This window comes from Antedon bifida, chromosome 4 (assembly GCF_963402885.1).
Source record: "Antedon bifida chromosome 4, ecAntBifi1.1, whole genome shotgun sequence".
NCBI lineage: Eukaryota > Metazoa > Echinodermata > Crinoidea > Comatulida > Antedonidae > Antedon > Antedon bifida.
In genome coordinates, this window is record NC_136229.1 from 27812243 (window position 1) to 27829117 (window position 16875).

The 16875-nt window shown below is 37.3% G+C and overlaps 6 protein-coding genes across 9 annotated transcripts in view; 4 read left to right on the forward strand and 2 right to left on the reverse strand.

Annotated features, from left to right (window-relative positions):
- Positions 1–16875, forward strand: part of LOC144839889 (large ribosomal subunit protein eL43) — a 177528-nt gene that overhangs the window by 76111 nt on the left and 84542 nt on the right. The gene's annotated exons all lie outside the window — the stretch shown is intronic.
- Positions 233–16481, forward strand: LOC144840251 (neuropeptide FF receptor 1-like). The gene is made up of 2 exons (XM_078696009.1): positions 233–707; positions 15107–16481. Exon 2 carries the CDS (start codon positions 15135–15137, stop codon positions 16119–16121), a length of 987 nt encoding a protein of 328 aa, XP_078552135.1. The 5' UTR covers positions 233–707; positions 15107–15134; the 3' UTR covers positions 16122–16481.
- Positions 1855–6820, forward strand: LOC144841466 (uncharacterized). The gene is made up of 6 exons (XM_078697799.1): positions 1855–2159; positions 2868–4697; positions 4805–4966; positions 5066–5254; positions 5429–5561; positions 5700–6820. Exons 2-6 carry the CDS (start codon positions 2874–2876, stop codon positions 5987–5989), a joined length of 2598 nt encoding a protein of 865 aa, XP_078553925.1. The 5' UTR covers positions 1855–2159; positions 2868–2873; the 3' UTR covers positions 5990–6820.
- LOC144841468 (uncharacterized) lies at positions 6062–8237 on the reverse strand. The gene is made up of 3 exons (XM_078697801.1): positions 7888–8237; positions 7262–7363; positions 6062–7137 (listed from the first exon to the last, which is right to left on the reverse strand). The coding sequence occupies exons 1-3, from the start codon at positions 7973–7975 to the stop codon at positions 6116–6118; spliced, it is 1212 nt and encodes a 403-aa protein (XP_078553927.1). The 5' UTR covers positions 7976–8237; the 3' UTR covers positions 6062–6115.
- On the forward strand, positions 8315–13280 carry LOC144841467 (uncharacterized). Its single transcript, XM_078697800.1, has 6 exons — positions 8315–8619; positions 9328–11157; positions 11265–11426; positions 11526–11714; positions 11889–12021; positions 12160–13280. The coding sequence occupies exons 2-6, from the start codon at positions 9334–9336 to the stop codon at positions 12447–12449; spliced, it is 2598 nt and encodes an 865-aa protein (XP_078553926.1). The 5' UTR covers positions 8315–8619; positions 9328–9333; the 3' UTR covers positions 12450–13280.
- LOC144841469 (uncharacterized) lies at positions 12522–14685 on the reverse strand. Its single transcript, XM_078697802.1, has 3 exons — positions 14348–14685; positions 13722–13823; positions 12522–13597 (listed from the first exon to the last, which is right to left on the reverse strand). The coding sequence occupies exons 1-3, from the start codon at positions 14433–14435 to the stop codon at positions 12576–12578; spliced, it is 1212 nt and encodes a 403-aa protein (XP_078553928.1). The 5' UTR covers positions 14436–14685; the 3' UTR covers positions 12522–12575.

Consider the following 16875-nt stretch of genomic DNA (forward strand, 5'->3'; position numbering starts at 1 on the left):
GCATGTTAAAGAACTCAAGCACGGATAATAAACTTTATAAAAGGCCAATGTACCAAGACAATCAGATCATTTCGTAACACACCAATAAATGTTGGAACATTAATAGTTCAACAGCTCAACAAATTTATCGCATTGAATGAAAAGATTTACAAGGCAGGAAATACAAATTGACAGAGCGCCACAGAGGGAATTGTTAAACAGATCACCCGCGAGTGCGCATGACCATGAACCTGCGCATATCGAAGGCAATCTCTCACTTTCTTGAGAAACACAATTTACGACGATACAATTTTAAGATAGCGTTTTATTTTAGAACATAAAATCGGAATGTGAAAATATTTTATTTATTATATTCGATGAAGGAAAGTCTCTTTCCATCTTAATATTTCAACACAAATCATTATTTTCTTGGAAATTGTGTTTATTCCGATGAACTTCTTTTGTCGTCAGCTGTACTCCTGCTTCTTTCTACCAACTTTCGACTCCCGCGAGTTCGAGACGAAGGTCTTAGTAAATTGAACGGAACAGGTGAAAGTGCGTGCGTGGGTATTACTAATTACTATCTGTCGCTTAATGCAGTATTTGCTTGGTCGTTGCTACACTCGCAGCCGCCCGTATAACCAGTCCCTATTTGGTTTTGGATGCAATAAAAACGTGAGGAACAGGCAGATGTTAAATATGAGCCAGATATAAATTGAATTCATAAGGTGAGATGCAATTATTTATTTATATTGATAATCGATGAGTTGGAGCCTCCCCCTCCCCATACTAACAAATACCACAATCTCCCCTCCATCCCAGACTCATCAACAAAAAGATCAGTCGATGTTCCGTTTGAGACTAACGGTTTTGCCGAGTTTATTTCAGTTTAGTTTATTTAACAACTTAAGGCCAATTTACACAGACGAGCGGTAACGGTAACAATAAGAATCTATGTTATTCCTAATATGACCATTTACACAAAGCCTCCACAAAACGCGGAACGGACGGGCGGTTTCCGCTCAGTATAGATACATATTCTAGGTGGGACAAGCTATACGTGGTTTTCCGCTTACCGTTACGCTTGTTTGGCCTTTTATACCAGACAAGCGGCGTTTCCCTCGGGCGTTCCGTCAGAAATATTTCCTCTGTGTGATTCCAAAGAGTTTATTTTTCTCGCGATATTTAGGCCTACTCTTTCTCTATAAAATCTTAAATTGAAAATTGATTATCGTTATCCTTTTATTTGAACTTGTTCAGGATCTATATAGATATATAAATGTGCGAATAAATTAATATATAATCGCTGAATACTGTATTCCATATACATTTTTTGGTTTAAATGATTCACCGAATTTTACCTCGTGTTTTTAAGTTATTGCAATTTGCTTTCTAATTCGACTTTCTGTCGTCATAAAGCCAATGCAATTGGTTGTTTCCACTAGAAGAACGCACGAAGTATAGAAACAATGCTGTGGATATTAAGCAATAATGTTTGTTATCTGTACACTTAATCAGAAACAATCCAGCTTATTAAAACTGTAATATTCCATCTCAAACTATCGATTTCGACATAAAATATGTTTACACGATATATCAGGTAGCCATTATCAATCGGTAATTTATGGGTAAACTGAGACAACAATCACAGAGATTGGAAACGACTGTTGGTTCTTTTAATCTTCAATTTTCCTTGGTCGCTGTTGTTTTGGATTCAAACGCGTGTGGTTAACCCGGAGTTATCGGAGGTACATCAGGATTTTATCGAAGTTAGAGACACGAAATCATACAGGAGTTCAATCACGCGAGTACTTTGTCTGATCATGGAGAAATAAGTTAGGAAGGAGTAACATCGATGTAATGCATGGATTTTAATCCAATTAAGCACATTACATGGTCAAATGACTCCTATTAAATTGCACTGCGACCGCCCGCCGCGTTATCTCGGTTCGATCTCCTTACACACAAGGCTCCTCGCCGCTAAGTAGCAACCCCTATACCCTGTCTAACTAACAGTGGAGTACATAAATACGAACAAAAAACACATTGCATATGCGCAGTTAATTGTCAACAAGGATTCACATGCGTGTTTTATGTATTCGGATTCCGAATTTTTTTGCGAACGTACCAGTCATTAAATCATTAAAATCAACCAAAAATAACTACTTGTTTCTTCAATTGTAAGTATTCCATTATTTTGAATATAACAACGAAACAAACACGTATTTTAATAGTTTCCCTTTGTACTGGAGTTTTAAGTTTTAGTTATATGAATAAAGGAAAGCTGTAGCTTTCATTTGATGCCTTGCATGACAGTTTCCGATGGTGTCCGGCTGACATACAACGAATTGAAAAGCATCGAATCTGTCCGACCGCCGAACCGAATAGCCGGAGTTAGTTCCACCGGTCGTAGTTATTTTGGTCCACCGGTCGTTGTATTACTTAGGCCTAGCTAGGTCTAGGGCAGTTATTGTTTCGATGTTTAATTTAGGCTAGGTCTTAGATTTAAATTTTAAACCAATAAATAATAACTAACATTAGCCATAAAATAATTACTTTCGTAGGCCTACTACTACTACTAGCTAGGCTAGGACTAAAGTACTCGACTCCTAGCTAGGGTCTAGTCCTACTAGCTAGGCTAGACCTAGGCCTACCTATTGTTCTATGTACTATTTATCATAGAGGTAATGTTAATCTACCACCTAGGGTTATGCCAAAAATACCAATACTACTATCTAGGGCCGGCCTAATTAGACTATGTTCAATAACATTAACAATAAAAAAAAGCAGGTATTTATTTTTAGTTAGCTAGCCTAGATAGTACTACTACTAGGACAACAACTCTAGGTCATCATTCGCCATTTAAATTAAATTGCTCTTGTTTTCAGAGAACGATGACAGGACACAGTGTTTGTTTGAAACCTACTTGTCGACTTTGTGGAATTTCCAGGGCGATTCCTTCAGATCGTTCACCTTATACAAAGGACGCGTTCAAGTCTGTAATCAAGTCATGTTTTTGCTTAGATATTGATAATGATGATCCAGAAATCCACCCACCATTTATTTGTTATTCCTGTGTGCAAAAACTGAAAAGGTGGAAGAAAGGCCACAGCAAGGACCGCAGTAAAGTGTGCAATATTGTAATTGCAAAATTCAATGATTCTCAATGTGCGTCTTGTATGACTGATGGGGAGATTCCTACCAATCTTCACGATTACAGAAAGGAAGCAGAAAAATGTAGCCTTGTCTCTTTGTTTCCACATGAAGATGAATTACTAATAATTAGACTTTCACCAACTGGTGATGCTGTCATCAAGTTAACAGTCAACAGTGATTCGACATGGGGAGTTGTCATTGCTGGTGTTGTATTGCAAGCACAGCCTATTCTAGGAGAAGTCTTTAACAAAAAATTACCATTACATCAGTTCACCAAGCTGTGTGATATATTGAGGAGTGCTAAAATCTGTGCAGGCAATGAAGATTATTTAGATTTGATAGAGAGACGAAAAGGACCAGAAGGGCAGATTCCTATAAGGATAACACCAAAAGATGTCTATTTATGCAACACCATTAGACATAATGACTGTGAATTGCTAATTGCTGAGGATCTGAAGCGGTGCGCAGTTTGCCGAATTTATCGTGGGGATTTATCATCAATGCGAAGTGCTTCCTGCAAGGAAAAGTCTTCACTGACGGTAGCCAACAAGTATTTATCAAATTCTCAACTGCAGAACAAAGCAGCAACATTACAATGTAATTACAGACGGTTGAAAAGAAAGAGTGGTTCCCTTGAGAATAAAGTTTCCAAGATGTACATGCTAGAAAGCAAATTAATTTCTGAAAATGCAGCTCACTTAATGGAAGACACAATGGAAATGGGAAAACCTGAAATTGAGAGTTTATTATGTAAATATCCGTCAGCAAAGCTTTTGTGGGAGCAGCAACTGGCATCTATGGGCAAGGGAAAGCAGATGCGTTGGCACCCGGCAATTTTACGTTGGTGCATTGCTATCCAAAGCAAGTCTCCGTCAGCTTATAATTTAATTCGCGAAAGTGGATTCATGACGCTGCCTCATCCAAACACACTCCAACCCTACAGCCACTTTGCTGGTGTGACAACTGGTTTTTGCCATGAGATGTTAAGTAGAGTTGTAACAGACCTCAAATTATATGAAGAAGGTAATGAATTGCAAAAACATGTTGTGCTATTATTTGATGAAATGAAGATAAAATCAGGATTGGTTTTTTCACAAAGCTCTGGCAAAGTTGTTGGATCAACAGATGTAGGCAGCTTAGCCAATGAGATGCATTCATTTGAGCGGCGATGTCGAGGTGAAGAAGAAATCCCAGTTGCCTCACATGTTCTGGTGTTGATGATCCGGGGTTTGTTTTCTAACCTGCATGTTCCAATTGCCTACTATCCAACAACTGGAGCTTCTAGTTGTGATCTGTTCATGGCAATGTGGGAAGCTGTTGAGATGATCGAAGTAGCTGGGTTTGTAGTTCATGCGATGGTTTCTGATGGTGCCACTCCGAACAGGAAGTTTTACAGACTGCATTCACCATCATCTACCACTTCATCCATTGTCTTCAAGACATCGCATCAGGGAGACCCAGATCGCAGTGTTTTTTTCTACAGTGATGTGCCGCATCTAATAAAGACGCTTCGAAACAATGTAGAGAACTCTGGCTACAATAACAAGACACGGAATCTTCATGTAAGTACTGTATGATCATACACCACATTGAAAATACCAATTTCATTATAGCATGTTGAAAATGATATTTACTTATTTCTAAATCTAAAAATGTTCTTCATTTAAAGTATAACAAACAAGACATCAAGTGGAGTCATTTTCTTGACACCTATGAATGGGATGTGAAATTGCAGAACACATGTCCAGGGCTGAGGATGCTCCACAAGTTGACGCATGAACACCTCCACCTTACTCCATCATTGAGAATGCGGGTATACTTGGCTGCACAGGTAATTACTTGCAAGTTTTGTGTTCAGCCCTTGTTCTTTTGCAAACAATTCTGTAATTTAATTTTTCATGAATGTTTTTTATTTTCTTCATATTTTCAGGTGTTAAGCAATTCGACAGCAAATGCAATGGAGATTATGGATCGACATGACATGACATCCACTATCAAATTTGTTAGAATGGTAGACCAATTTTTTGATTGCCTTAATGTCTCTAGTTTTTTCCAAGGCAAACGATCCAGAAAACCAGCTATGGAGCCATACAGGACAAAAGATGACTGGCGTTTTAAGGTACATTTTTTTTAAATAGAAAATTTAAAAAAAATTGAACATGGGACATGATTGGGCTTATTATTGTTTTTGTTCAATTTCAATTAGCATTTGGATATACATTGAGAAATATCTATAATTTTTGTATTAATCGAAGGAATAATTGCCACTATTTTTTGTTCTGATGTTTTTAAGTGGTTGCAAGATGACTTCCTGGGTTTCTTTAAAGAATGGCAAGACGAGGTGAATGCGCTTGAAGATGTAGAGAAGAGTGTAAAAAAGAGGATGTTATTAAGCACCGCAACACTTGATGGACTTGAGATAACAAGCAAGTACATTTCGTTTTTTTTTTACAGCTGACTTTGTTTAATAATTAATCAAAAGTTCTGACATCACAAGAGTGACAAAGTATATTAAAAATGAATTAATAATAAGTATATTAATTTTTATTCTTTGCCATCAACAGTTAATTCGTTTGTAGAGTTGACTAAAAAACTACTGGACCTGCCAGGGGTAGAGTGTGTTCTAAGTGCGAAGTATAATCAAGATCCGTTGGAACAGTACTTCAGTAAACAGAGAGGATGTGGTGGAAGTAACACAAACCCAACATCAATGCAGTTTGGCCACAATATGCATGCACTGTATGTAGCTGCGAACTGTTCCAAGGCATCCAGGAGAGGCAACTGCCGCAGCCAAATTGTTGACCAAACTATTGATGACTCACCTCTTCAAAGGAAGAAGACACCAAATGCATAAATGATATTTATGATCAGCAAACTTTTTCAAACCAAACGGTTCTTTTCAGAACCAACCAAAATACAATTGAGATTTAATTTAGCTATTGTCGTTATTTATTTCATCACACACACAAAATAGTATATATTACAACAATTCTTTTCTGAGAGATTTTTCACCCTTTTTTGAAACTTTGCCGCTTTCCTTCTTTAAATTCAAGTATACCTTGAGGAATGCATTAGCTCTGATTTTCAACCAGTATCTAACTACAATTTGTAATAATTGAGCAGAAGCATTGTCACCTAGTGTATCTCTGGTTATTCTGCACCAGAAAGTTTGAACATTCTCCTTATTGATAATACGGTCATACAAATCAGCCAGATAGTTACTATTTAACATCGTATTAAGTTTATTTGTAGCTAAATGCTGCCTTGTTTCTATTTCAACGCTTCTAAAAAACAGATATACATCATCATCAACAACAAACAAACCTGATCTATTTTGTTTGTCGATCCATTCTTTGGAATAGTCGTAGAAGGAATGGGTTACGTTGGTACTACACACTTGCCACTTAGTGAGCACATCACAGTAGGCTCTGGCAGTACTACTTTTACCCTTTCGAAATCTTTTCACAAGCGCATAAGGCACATAACCGGCAACGTACCGAATTATCTTTTCTGTGTGAACATCCAACTGTGGGATGTCAGTTACCGTTTCCTCATGTGGCAAATCTATTTTATGCTTATCATTTAGAATTAACCTTAACATTGTACGTTGCAAAAATAGGTTCAGTGTTTTTACATGCTGCCCATCAGAGTTGACATTTAGCTCCTTTAACAGGGTGACCCACCTTCCCAAACTTGTACACATGTGTTGGTGAAATGCCCGGCACATCATCTCATCAGCTTCTGGTTTCATTTTCTTTGTGTTTCCTGATGTTATTACCTTCCAAAGTAATTTTGTACTGTCTTCCCAAAATGTTTTTATAATGACTGTATTTGAGTGCTTCTGCAGATCATTTGCCAATTTTTTCACTTGACGAGCTATTGGATACAAGTCATTGCTGTATACTGGATCGTTCGCTAACATGGTAAAAGCAGCATCAACGTATTCATTAACCCTGCTGACAGCTTCATCTTCACTAAACTTATTGGAGGGTCGGTTGATGCCTGAAAATACAGAAAAGAAAGATTATTGAGCATACAACAGTTTTAATAAATGATGAGAATGCATTTAATATAGTAAAGATGAAATGTTCAAAATAAAATGTTATCATTCGTTCAAAATCCTTACTCTTTTTCCTTGATTGGTTTTTGGCTGGGTTTGTTGACACTTCCTTCTTCTGATGGGTTGCGGTAATAGTAGTTGGATGTAGGCCTACACTAACATCCATACCTAAATAGCATAATAAAATTGAAAATTAACTCATGTTGTCCTATAAGAATGAAAAATAATAATTTATCTAAAAAATACAGACTAATACTAATACTAATGGTTTGAGGTCTTGACAAGGTCATAGATGAGTTGGTTGCATCAGATGATAATCGTGCCTTCATAATTAATATAATAATATGAATGATGCATTATTGATGATTGTGCAATAAAATTAATGATATATTAGGCCTAGGCCTCCTATAGGGGGAAATCCATGGATGGATAGATTATAGGGCCTAGCCTAGCTAGACCTATCAATAAATCGGGCGGCTAATTTTTGGCGTACAGAAAGAAAAACTACAAAAATACTACCTAGCCTAGAGAGGACGAACGAATTCAGAATTATCGTTGTTACAATCAACCCGGTCGTGTAGACAGCCTAGAGTGGGCCGGGGCAGACGAGGCCTCTTTAAAAGAGAAGAGGTTCAGGTAACTAGGCCTAGCTACTAAACTTAAATGCAATGCCTAGTTTTAACCTAGCATACCATTTTCCAGGTCTTCATGTTCGCTGGCAAACTTCAATTCCTCGAGAATTCCGGGTTCCAATTCGTCCTCCAATTCATAAAAATCCATAATGATAAATAAAACGCGTAAACAAAATGTATCGAGTGTGGTATAATTATTCTTCTGCTGTGTGTATGGTCGCCGCGTGTGTAGATCAGCATCAACAACGAGTCTCGCTTGATGACGCGTCACATGAAAGCAATGGATATGCGCATGCTCAAATCTAACAAGCGACAGATCAACGGCAATTAAATGTTACGTAACAGTCAGATAATCCAATTAGCGGCGGGGTGGCCTATTCGTTTGATGTATTCTCGATGTTACTCCTTCCTAACTTATTTCTCCATGGTCTGATCATGGAGAAATAAGTTAGGAAGGAGTAACATCGATGTAATGCATGGATTTTAATCCAATTAAGCACATTACATGGTCAAATGACTCCTATTAAATTGCACTGCGACCGCCCGCCGCGTTATCTCGGTTCGATCTCCTTACACACAAGGCTCCTCGCCGCTAAGTAGCAACCCCTATACCCTGTCTAACTAACAGTGGAGTACATAAATACGAACAAAAAACACATTGCATATGCGCAGTTAATTGTCAACAAGGATTCACATGCGTGTTTTATGTATTCGGATTCCGAATTTTTTTGCGAACGTACCAGTCATTAAATCATTAAAATCAACCAAAAATAACTACTTGTTTCTTCAATTGTAAGTATTCCATTATTTTGAATATAACAACGAAACAAACACGTATTTTAATAGTTTCCCTTTGTACTGGAGTTTTAAGTTTTAGTTATATGAATAAAGGAAAGCTGTAGCTTTCATTTGATGCCTTGCATGACAGTTTCCGATGGTGTCCGGCTGACATACAACGAATTGAAAAGCATCGAATCTGTCCGACCGCCGAACCGAATAGCCGGAGTTAGTTCCACCGGTCGTAGTTATTTTGGTCCACCGGTCGTTGTATTACTTAGGCCTAGCTAGGTCTAGGGCAGTTATTGTTTCGATGTTTAATTTAGGCTAGGTCTTAGATTTAAATTTTAAACCAATAAATAATAACTAACATTAGCCATAAAATAATTACTTTCGTAGGCCTACTACTACTACTAGCTAGGCTAGGACTAAAGTACTCGACTCCTAGCTAGGGTCTAGTCCTACTAGCTAGGCTAGACCTAGGCCTACCTATTGTTCTATGTACTATTTATCATAGAGGTAATGTTAATCTACCACCTAGGGTTATGCCAAAAATACCAATACTACTATCTAGGGCCGGCCTAATTAGACTATGTTCAATAACATTAACAATAAAAAAAAGCAGGTATTTATTTTTAGTTAGCTAGCCTAGATAGTACTACTACTAGGACAACAACTCTAGGTCATCATTCGCCATTTAAATTAAATTGCTCTTGTTTTCAGAGAACGATGACAGGACACAGTGTTTGTTTGAAACCTACTTGTCGACTTTGTGGAATTTCCAGGGCGATTCCTTCAGATCGTTCACCTTATACAAAGGACGCGTTCAAGTCTGTAATCAAGTCATGTTTTTGCTTAGATATTGATAATGATGATCCAGAAATCCACCCACCATTTATTTGTTATTCCTGTGTGCAAAAACTGAAAAGGTGGAAGAAAGGCCACAGCAAGGACCGCAGTAAAGTGTGCAATATTGTAATTGCAAAATTCAATGATTCTCAATGTGCGTCTTGTATGACTGATGGGGAGATTCCTACCAATCTTCACGATTACAGAAAGGAAGCAGAAAAATGTAGCCTTGTCTCTTTGTTTCCACATGAAGATGAATTACTAATAATTAGACTTTCACCAACTGGTGATGCTGTCATCAAGTTAACAGTCAACAGTGATTCGACATGGGGAGTTGTCATTGCTGGTGTTGTATTGCAAGCACAGCCTATTCTAGGAGAAGTCTTTAACAAAAAATTACCATTACATCAGTTCACCAAGCTGTGTGATATATTGAGGAGTGCTAAAATCTGTGCAGGCAATGAAGATTATTTAGATTTGATAGAGAGACGAAAAGGACCAGAAGGGCAGATTCCTATAAGGATAACACCAAAAGATGTCTATTTATGCAACACCATTAGACATAATGACTGTGAATTGCTAATTGCTGAGGATCTGAAGCGGTGCGCAGTTTGCCGAATTTATCGTGGGGATTTATCATCAATGCGAAGTGCTTCCTGCAAGGAAAAGTCTTCACTGACGGTAGCCAACAAGTATTTATCAAATTCTCAACTGCAGAACAAAGCAGCAACATTACAATGTAATTACAGACGGTTGAAAAGAAAGAGTGGTTCCCTTGAGAATAAAGTTTCCAAGATGTACATGCTAGAAAGCAAATTAATTTCTGAAAATGCAGCTCACTTAATGGAAGACACAATGGAAATGGGAAAACCTGAAATTGAGAGTTTATTATGTAAATATCCGTCAGCAAAGCTTTTGTGGGAGCAGCAACTGGCATCTATGGGCAAGGGAAAGCAGATGCGTTGGCACCCGGCAATTTTACGTTGGTGCATTGCTATCCAAAGCAAGTCTCCGTCAGCTTATAATTTAATTCGCGAAAGTGGATTCATGACGCTGCCTCATCCAAACACACTCCAACCCTACAGCCACTTTGCTGGTGTGACAACTGGTTTTTGCCATGAGATGTTAAGTAGAGTTGTAACAGACCTCAAATTATATGAAGAAGGTAATGAATTGCAAAAACATGTTGTGCTATTATTTGATGAAATGAAGATAAAATCAGGATTGGTTTTTTCACAAAGCTCTGGCAAAGTTGTTGGATCAACAGATGTAGGCAGCTTAGCCAATGAGATGCATTCATTTGAGCGGCGATGTCGAGGTGAAGAAGAAATCCCAGTTGCCTCACATGTTCTGGTGTTGATGATCCGGGGTTTGTTTTCTAACCTGCATGTTCCAATTGCCTACTATCCAACAACTGGAGCTTCTAGTTGTGATCTGTTCATGGCAATGTGGGAAGCTGTTGAGATGATCGAAGTAGCTGGGTTTGTAGTTCATGCGATGGTTTCTGATGGTGCCACTCCGAACAGGAAGTTTTACAGACTGCATTCACCATCATCTACCACTTCATCCATTGTCTTCAAGACATCGCATCAGGGAGACCCAGATCGCAGTGTTTTTTTCTACAGTGATGTGCCGCATCTAATAAAGACGCTTCGAAACAATGTAGAGAACTCTGGCTACAATAACAAGACACGGAATCTTCATGTAAGTACTGTATGATCATACACCACATTGAAAATACCAATTTCATTATAGCATGTTGAAAATGATATTTACTTATTTCTAAATCTAAAAATGTTCTTCATTTAAAGTATAACAAACAAGACATCAAGTGGAGTCATTTTCTTGACACCTATGAATGGGATGTGAAATTGCAGAACACATGTCCAGGGCTGAGGATGCTCCACAAGTTGACGCATGAACACCTCCACCTTACTCCATCATTGAGAATGCGGGTATACTTGGCTGCACAGGTAATTACTTGCAAGTTTTGTGTTCAGCCCTTGTTCTTTTGCAAACAATTCTGTAATTTAATTTTTCATGAATGTTTTTTATTTTCTTCATATTTTCAGGTGTTAAGCAATTCGACAGCAAATGCAATGGAGATTATGGATCGACATGACATGACATCCACTATCAAATTTGTTAGAATGGTAGACCAATTTTTTGATTGCCTTAATGTCTCTAGTTTTTTCCAAGGCAAACGATCCAGAAAACCAGCTATGGAGCCATACAGGACAAAAGATGACTGGCGTTTTAAGGTACATTTTTTTTAAATAGAAAATTTAAAAAAAATTGAACATGGGACATGATTGGGCTTATTATTGTTTTTGTTCAATTTCAATTAGCATTTGGATATACATTGAGAAATATCTATAATTTTTGTATTAATCGAAGGAATAATTGCCACTATTTTTTGTTCTGATGTTTTTAAGTGGTTGCAAGATGACTTCCTGGGTTTCTTTAAAGAATGGCAAGACGAGGTGAATGCGCTTGAAGATGTAGAGAAGAGTGTAAAAAAGAGGATGTTATTAAGCACCGCAACACTTGATGGACTTGAGATAACAAGCAAGTACATTTCGTTTTTTTTTTACAGCTGACTTTGTTTAATAATTAATCAAAAGTTCTGACATCACAAGAGTGACAAAGTATATTAAAAATGAATTAATAATAAGTATATTAATTTTTATTCTTTGCCATCAACAGTTAATTCGTTTGTAGAGTTGACTAAAAAACTACTGGACCTGCCAGGGGTAGAGTGTGTTCTAAGTGCGAAGTATAATCAAGATCCGTTGGAACAGTACTTCAGTAAACAGAGAGGATGTGGTGGAAGTAACACAAACCCAACATCAATGCAGTTTGGCCACAATATGCATGCACTGTATGTAGCTGCGAACTGTTCCAAGGCATCCAGGAGAGGCAACTGCCGCAGCCAAATTGTTGACCAAACTATTGATGACTCACCTCTTCAAAGGAAGAAGACACCAAATGCATAAATGATATTTATGATCAGCAAACTTTTTCAAACCAAACGGTTCTTTTCAGAACCAACCAAAATACAATTGAGATTTAATTTAGCTATTGTCGTTATTTATTTCATCACACACACAAAATAGTATATATTACAACAATTCTTTTCTGAGAGATTTTTCACCCTTTTTTGAAACTTTGCCGCTTTCCTTCTTTAAATTCAAGTATACCTTGAGGAATGCATTAGCTCTGATTTTCAACCAGTATCTAACTACAATTTGTAATAATTGAGCAGAAGCATTGTCACCTAGTGTATCTCTGGTTATTCTGCACCAGAAAGTTTGAACATTCTCCTTATTGATAATACGGTCATACAAATCAGCCAGATAGTTACTATTTAACATCGTATTAAGTTTATTTGTAGCTAAATGCTGCCTTGTTTCTATTTCAACGCTTCTAAAAAACAGATATACATCATCATCAACAACAAACAAACCTGATCTATTTTGTTTGTCGATCCATTCTTTGGAATAGTCGTAGAAGGAATGGGTTACGTTGGTACTACACACTTGCCACTTAGTGAGCACATCACAGTAGGCTCTGGCAGTACTACTTTTACCCTTTCGAAATCTTTTCACAAGCGCATAAGGCACATAACCGGCAACGTACCGAATTATCTTTTCTGTGTGAACATCCAACTGTGGGATGTCAGTTACCGTTTCCTCATGTGGCAAATCTATTTTATGCTTATCATTTAGAATTAACCTTAACATTGTACGTTGCAAAAATAGGTTCAGTGTTTTTACATGCTGCCCATCAGAGTTGACATTTAGCTCCTTTAACAGGGTGACCCACCTTCCCAAACTTGTACACATGTGTTGGTGAAATGCCCGGCACATCATCTCATCAGCTTCTGGTTTCATTTTCTTTGTGTTTCCTGATGTTATTACCTTCCAAAGTAATTTTGTACTGTCTTCCCAAAATGTTTTTATAATGACTGTATTTGAGTGCTTCTGCAGATCATTTGCCAATTTTTTCACTTGACGAGCTATTGGATACAAGTCATTGCTGTATACTGGATCGTTCGCTAACATGGTAAAAGCAGCATCAACGTATTCATTAACCCTGCTGACAGCTTCATCTTCACTAAACTTATTGGAGGGTCGGTTGATGCCTGAAAATACAGAAAAGAAAGATTATTGAGCATACAACAGTTTTAATAAATGATGAGAATGCATTTAATATAGTAAAGATGAAATGTTCAAAATAAAATGTTATCATTCGTTCAAAATCCTTACTCTTTTTCCTTGATTGGTTTTTGGCTGGGTTTGTTGACACTTCCTTCTTCTGATGGGTTGCGGTAATAGTAGTTGGATGTAGGCCTACACTAACATCCATACCTAAATAGCATAATAAAATTGAAAATTAACTCATGTTGTCCTATAAGAATGAAAAATAATAATTTATCTAAAAAATACAGACTAATACTAATACTAATGGTTTGAGGTCTTGACAAGGTCATAGATGAGTTGGTTGCATCAGATGATAATCGTGCCTTCATAATTAATATAATAATATGAATGATGCATTATTGATGATTGTGCAATAAAATTAATGATATATTAGGCCTAGGCCTCCTATAGGGGGAAATCCATGGATGGATAGATTATAGGGCCTAGCCTAGCTAGACCTATCAATAAATCGGGCGGCTAATTTTTGGCGTACAGAAAGAAAAACTACAAAAATACTACCTAGCCTAGAGAGGACGAACGAATTCAGAATTATCGTTGTTACAATCAACCCGGTCGTGTAGACAGCCTAGAGTGGGCCGGGGCAGACGAGGCCTCTTTAAAAGAGAAGAGGTTCAGGTAACTAGGCCTAGCTACTAAACTTAAATGCAATGCCTAGTTTTAACCTAGCATACCATTTTCCAGGTCTTCATGTTCGCTGGCAAACTTCAATTCCTCGAGAATTCCGGGTTCCAATTCGTCCTCCAATTCATAAAAATCCATAATGATAAATAAAACGCGTAAACAAAATGTATCGAGTGTGGTATAATTATTCTTCTGCTGTGTGTATGGTCGCCGCGTGTGTAGATCAGCATCAACAACGAGTCTCGCTTGATGACGCGTCACATGAAAGCAATGGATATGCGCATGCTCAAATCTAACAAGCGACAGATCAACGGCAATTAAATGTTACGTAACAGTCAGATAATCCAATTAGCGGCGGGGTGGCCTATTCGTTTGATGTATTCTCGATGTTACTCCTTCCTAACTTATTTCTCCATGGTCTGATGTAACTCTGATATGATTCGAATCAGCTTAAATCCGTCCTATGCACGATTAACTCTGCGTGTGAACACATTAGTCCTGTACTGATCCTAATGTCAAATGCCACCTCTGTTGTCTGACAGAGGGCAATTCAGTGTGTATCCAACAAATAAGGCCACCAAAACCATTGTTTTCGTTTAGCAATTATGTCGATTTTTGTAATATAACCGTATATTAATATTTGGTTAATAAATATAATTGTAATATGGATGATTTAAGCACCTTCTTAGTTAATAATATGCGCGCTCAATCAATCAACCATAACAACCAATTAAGAGAGTCATGACAGTTGAGATTATTAATTAATATTTAAATATTGAATAAATTAATTATGTATCTCATATCTATAGATTGGATGTAGATCTTGCTGCCTCCACCATGCACACATTGGATAACTCTACGTTGGATTTGGAAGAAGATCCATTTTGGAATGCTTTCACCATAATACAGCTTATACAGGGAATATTGGGCATAATCGGGAATATCATCATAATAATCACATTTATGAGAGTCAAGAAAATCAGGACCATCACAAATATATTTATTCTCAATTTGTCGGTTACCGATTTTGTGACGGCGGTAGCGACTATCCCGTTACCAGCACCTCATCCTGTTCCGGATTCGTTGGCGGGCGATGTGTACTGCCGTGTCATTGGTTCAAACTTTTTCGCATGGATGGCCATAAAGGCGTCGATACTGACCATGATTGCTGTGACCGTCGAACGATATTCGTCAATTGTATCACCGTTGCGTCATCGTGGGTTTAGTATGCGACGCGCTGTTGTGATAATAATATTCACATGGGTCGTTTCAATAATTGTGAACGCGTTTTCACTTACAATTTCACGCAACGTTGACGGGAGTTGCCAGGAAGTGTGGCAAGGGGAAACTTTCAAGAAATTCATGGGAACTATCATCTTTCTTCTTACCTATTTGATACCGTTAACTGTTATGATTATTGCGTACGTAACGATGTTCTACGTGCTGCGTAAACAGGACCGCAGATTTAGACGTGATGGCGTATTGGGAAAGACTAATGAATATTCATATTGCAGGGCAAAGCGTAACGTTGCTGAATCCTTATTCTTGATAGTGCTTGTCTTCACAATTTGCTGGGCTCCGGATCAAATCTCATTTTTGGCGCAAAATCTGGCACATTTTGACTATGTAAACAGTGTTGTTTATCCGTATTTTATTCTATTAGCTTTCTGTCATCCGATTACGGATCCGATAATTTATGTATATAAAAACCGTCTGTTTAGAAATGCCATAAGTATGGCGTTCAAGAGAAAATATAAAGTGACGGTACGATCTGATGTGGAGCAGTTTGTGCCGAATAAGAATGTAGCGCTCCATAGCAAATAGTTAATATTGAACCTACGAATATACACGCGTTTAATGTTACACAAGTCTCAATAGGAACATCTGGGCAGCAAAGTGGAAGAGGACTAGAGCACAATGAACCGAGAAATCAATTAATTAAACAAAATAATGCGTTTAAGGCGTTTTGTCGTACATAATGTGGTGCAGGATATTAAGTATGATAAATAATGCAGCAATTATAAAGCTTTATTGGATGCTTAAGTCAGTCTGGCTTGAGTTCGAACATTGAACTCAATATACGCTTAAAACTAGTGAAGAGCGATTTCTACTCTTTCCTGGTTAAACGCAACATCGCACAATATTATATAGTTGTATTTCAAATGTGTACGTAACAACAAAATGGTACCAAAAATCAGAAACCTTTGCTAAACTACATTTATGATTTACTTTATGCTTTATCGATCGATTTTTGTTACAACGGTTAACTAGTCGTTTTGTAAAGAAACTGTATTTAATTCATGTCAATTTATTTTGCGAAGTAACCAAGGACGCACATTTTAATCAACACAATTTGACCAAATGACTTGCATAAATGTAATTTTAAGTGAAAATCCGTCAGTGTGAATGAATGTGAACAAGTTGACTCTCATATCTGTGGTCTGAAATCGGAAATTTACAGTTATTATGTATCATACTTGTAATTATAGGCCTACAAAAATGTTTGAAAATGCATCATTTTATTATTTATTAGGCCTATAAATATTTTTGTATTGTATTTCTTTTTTTTATCAGCTTT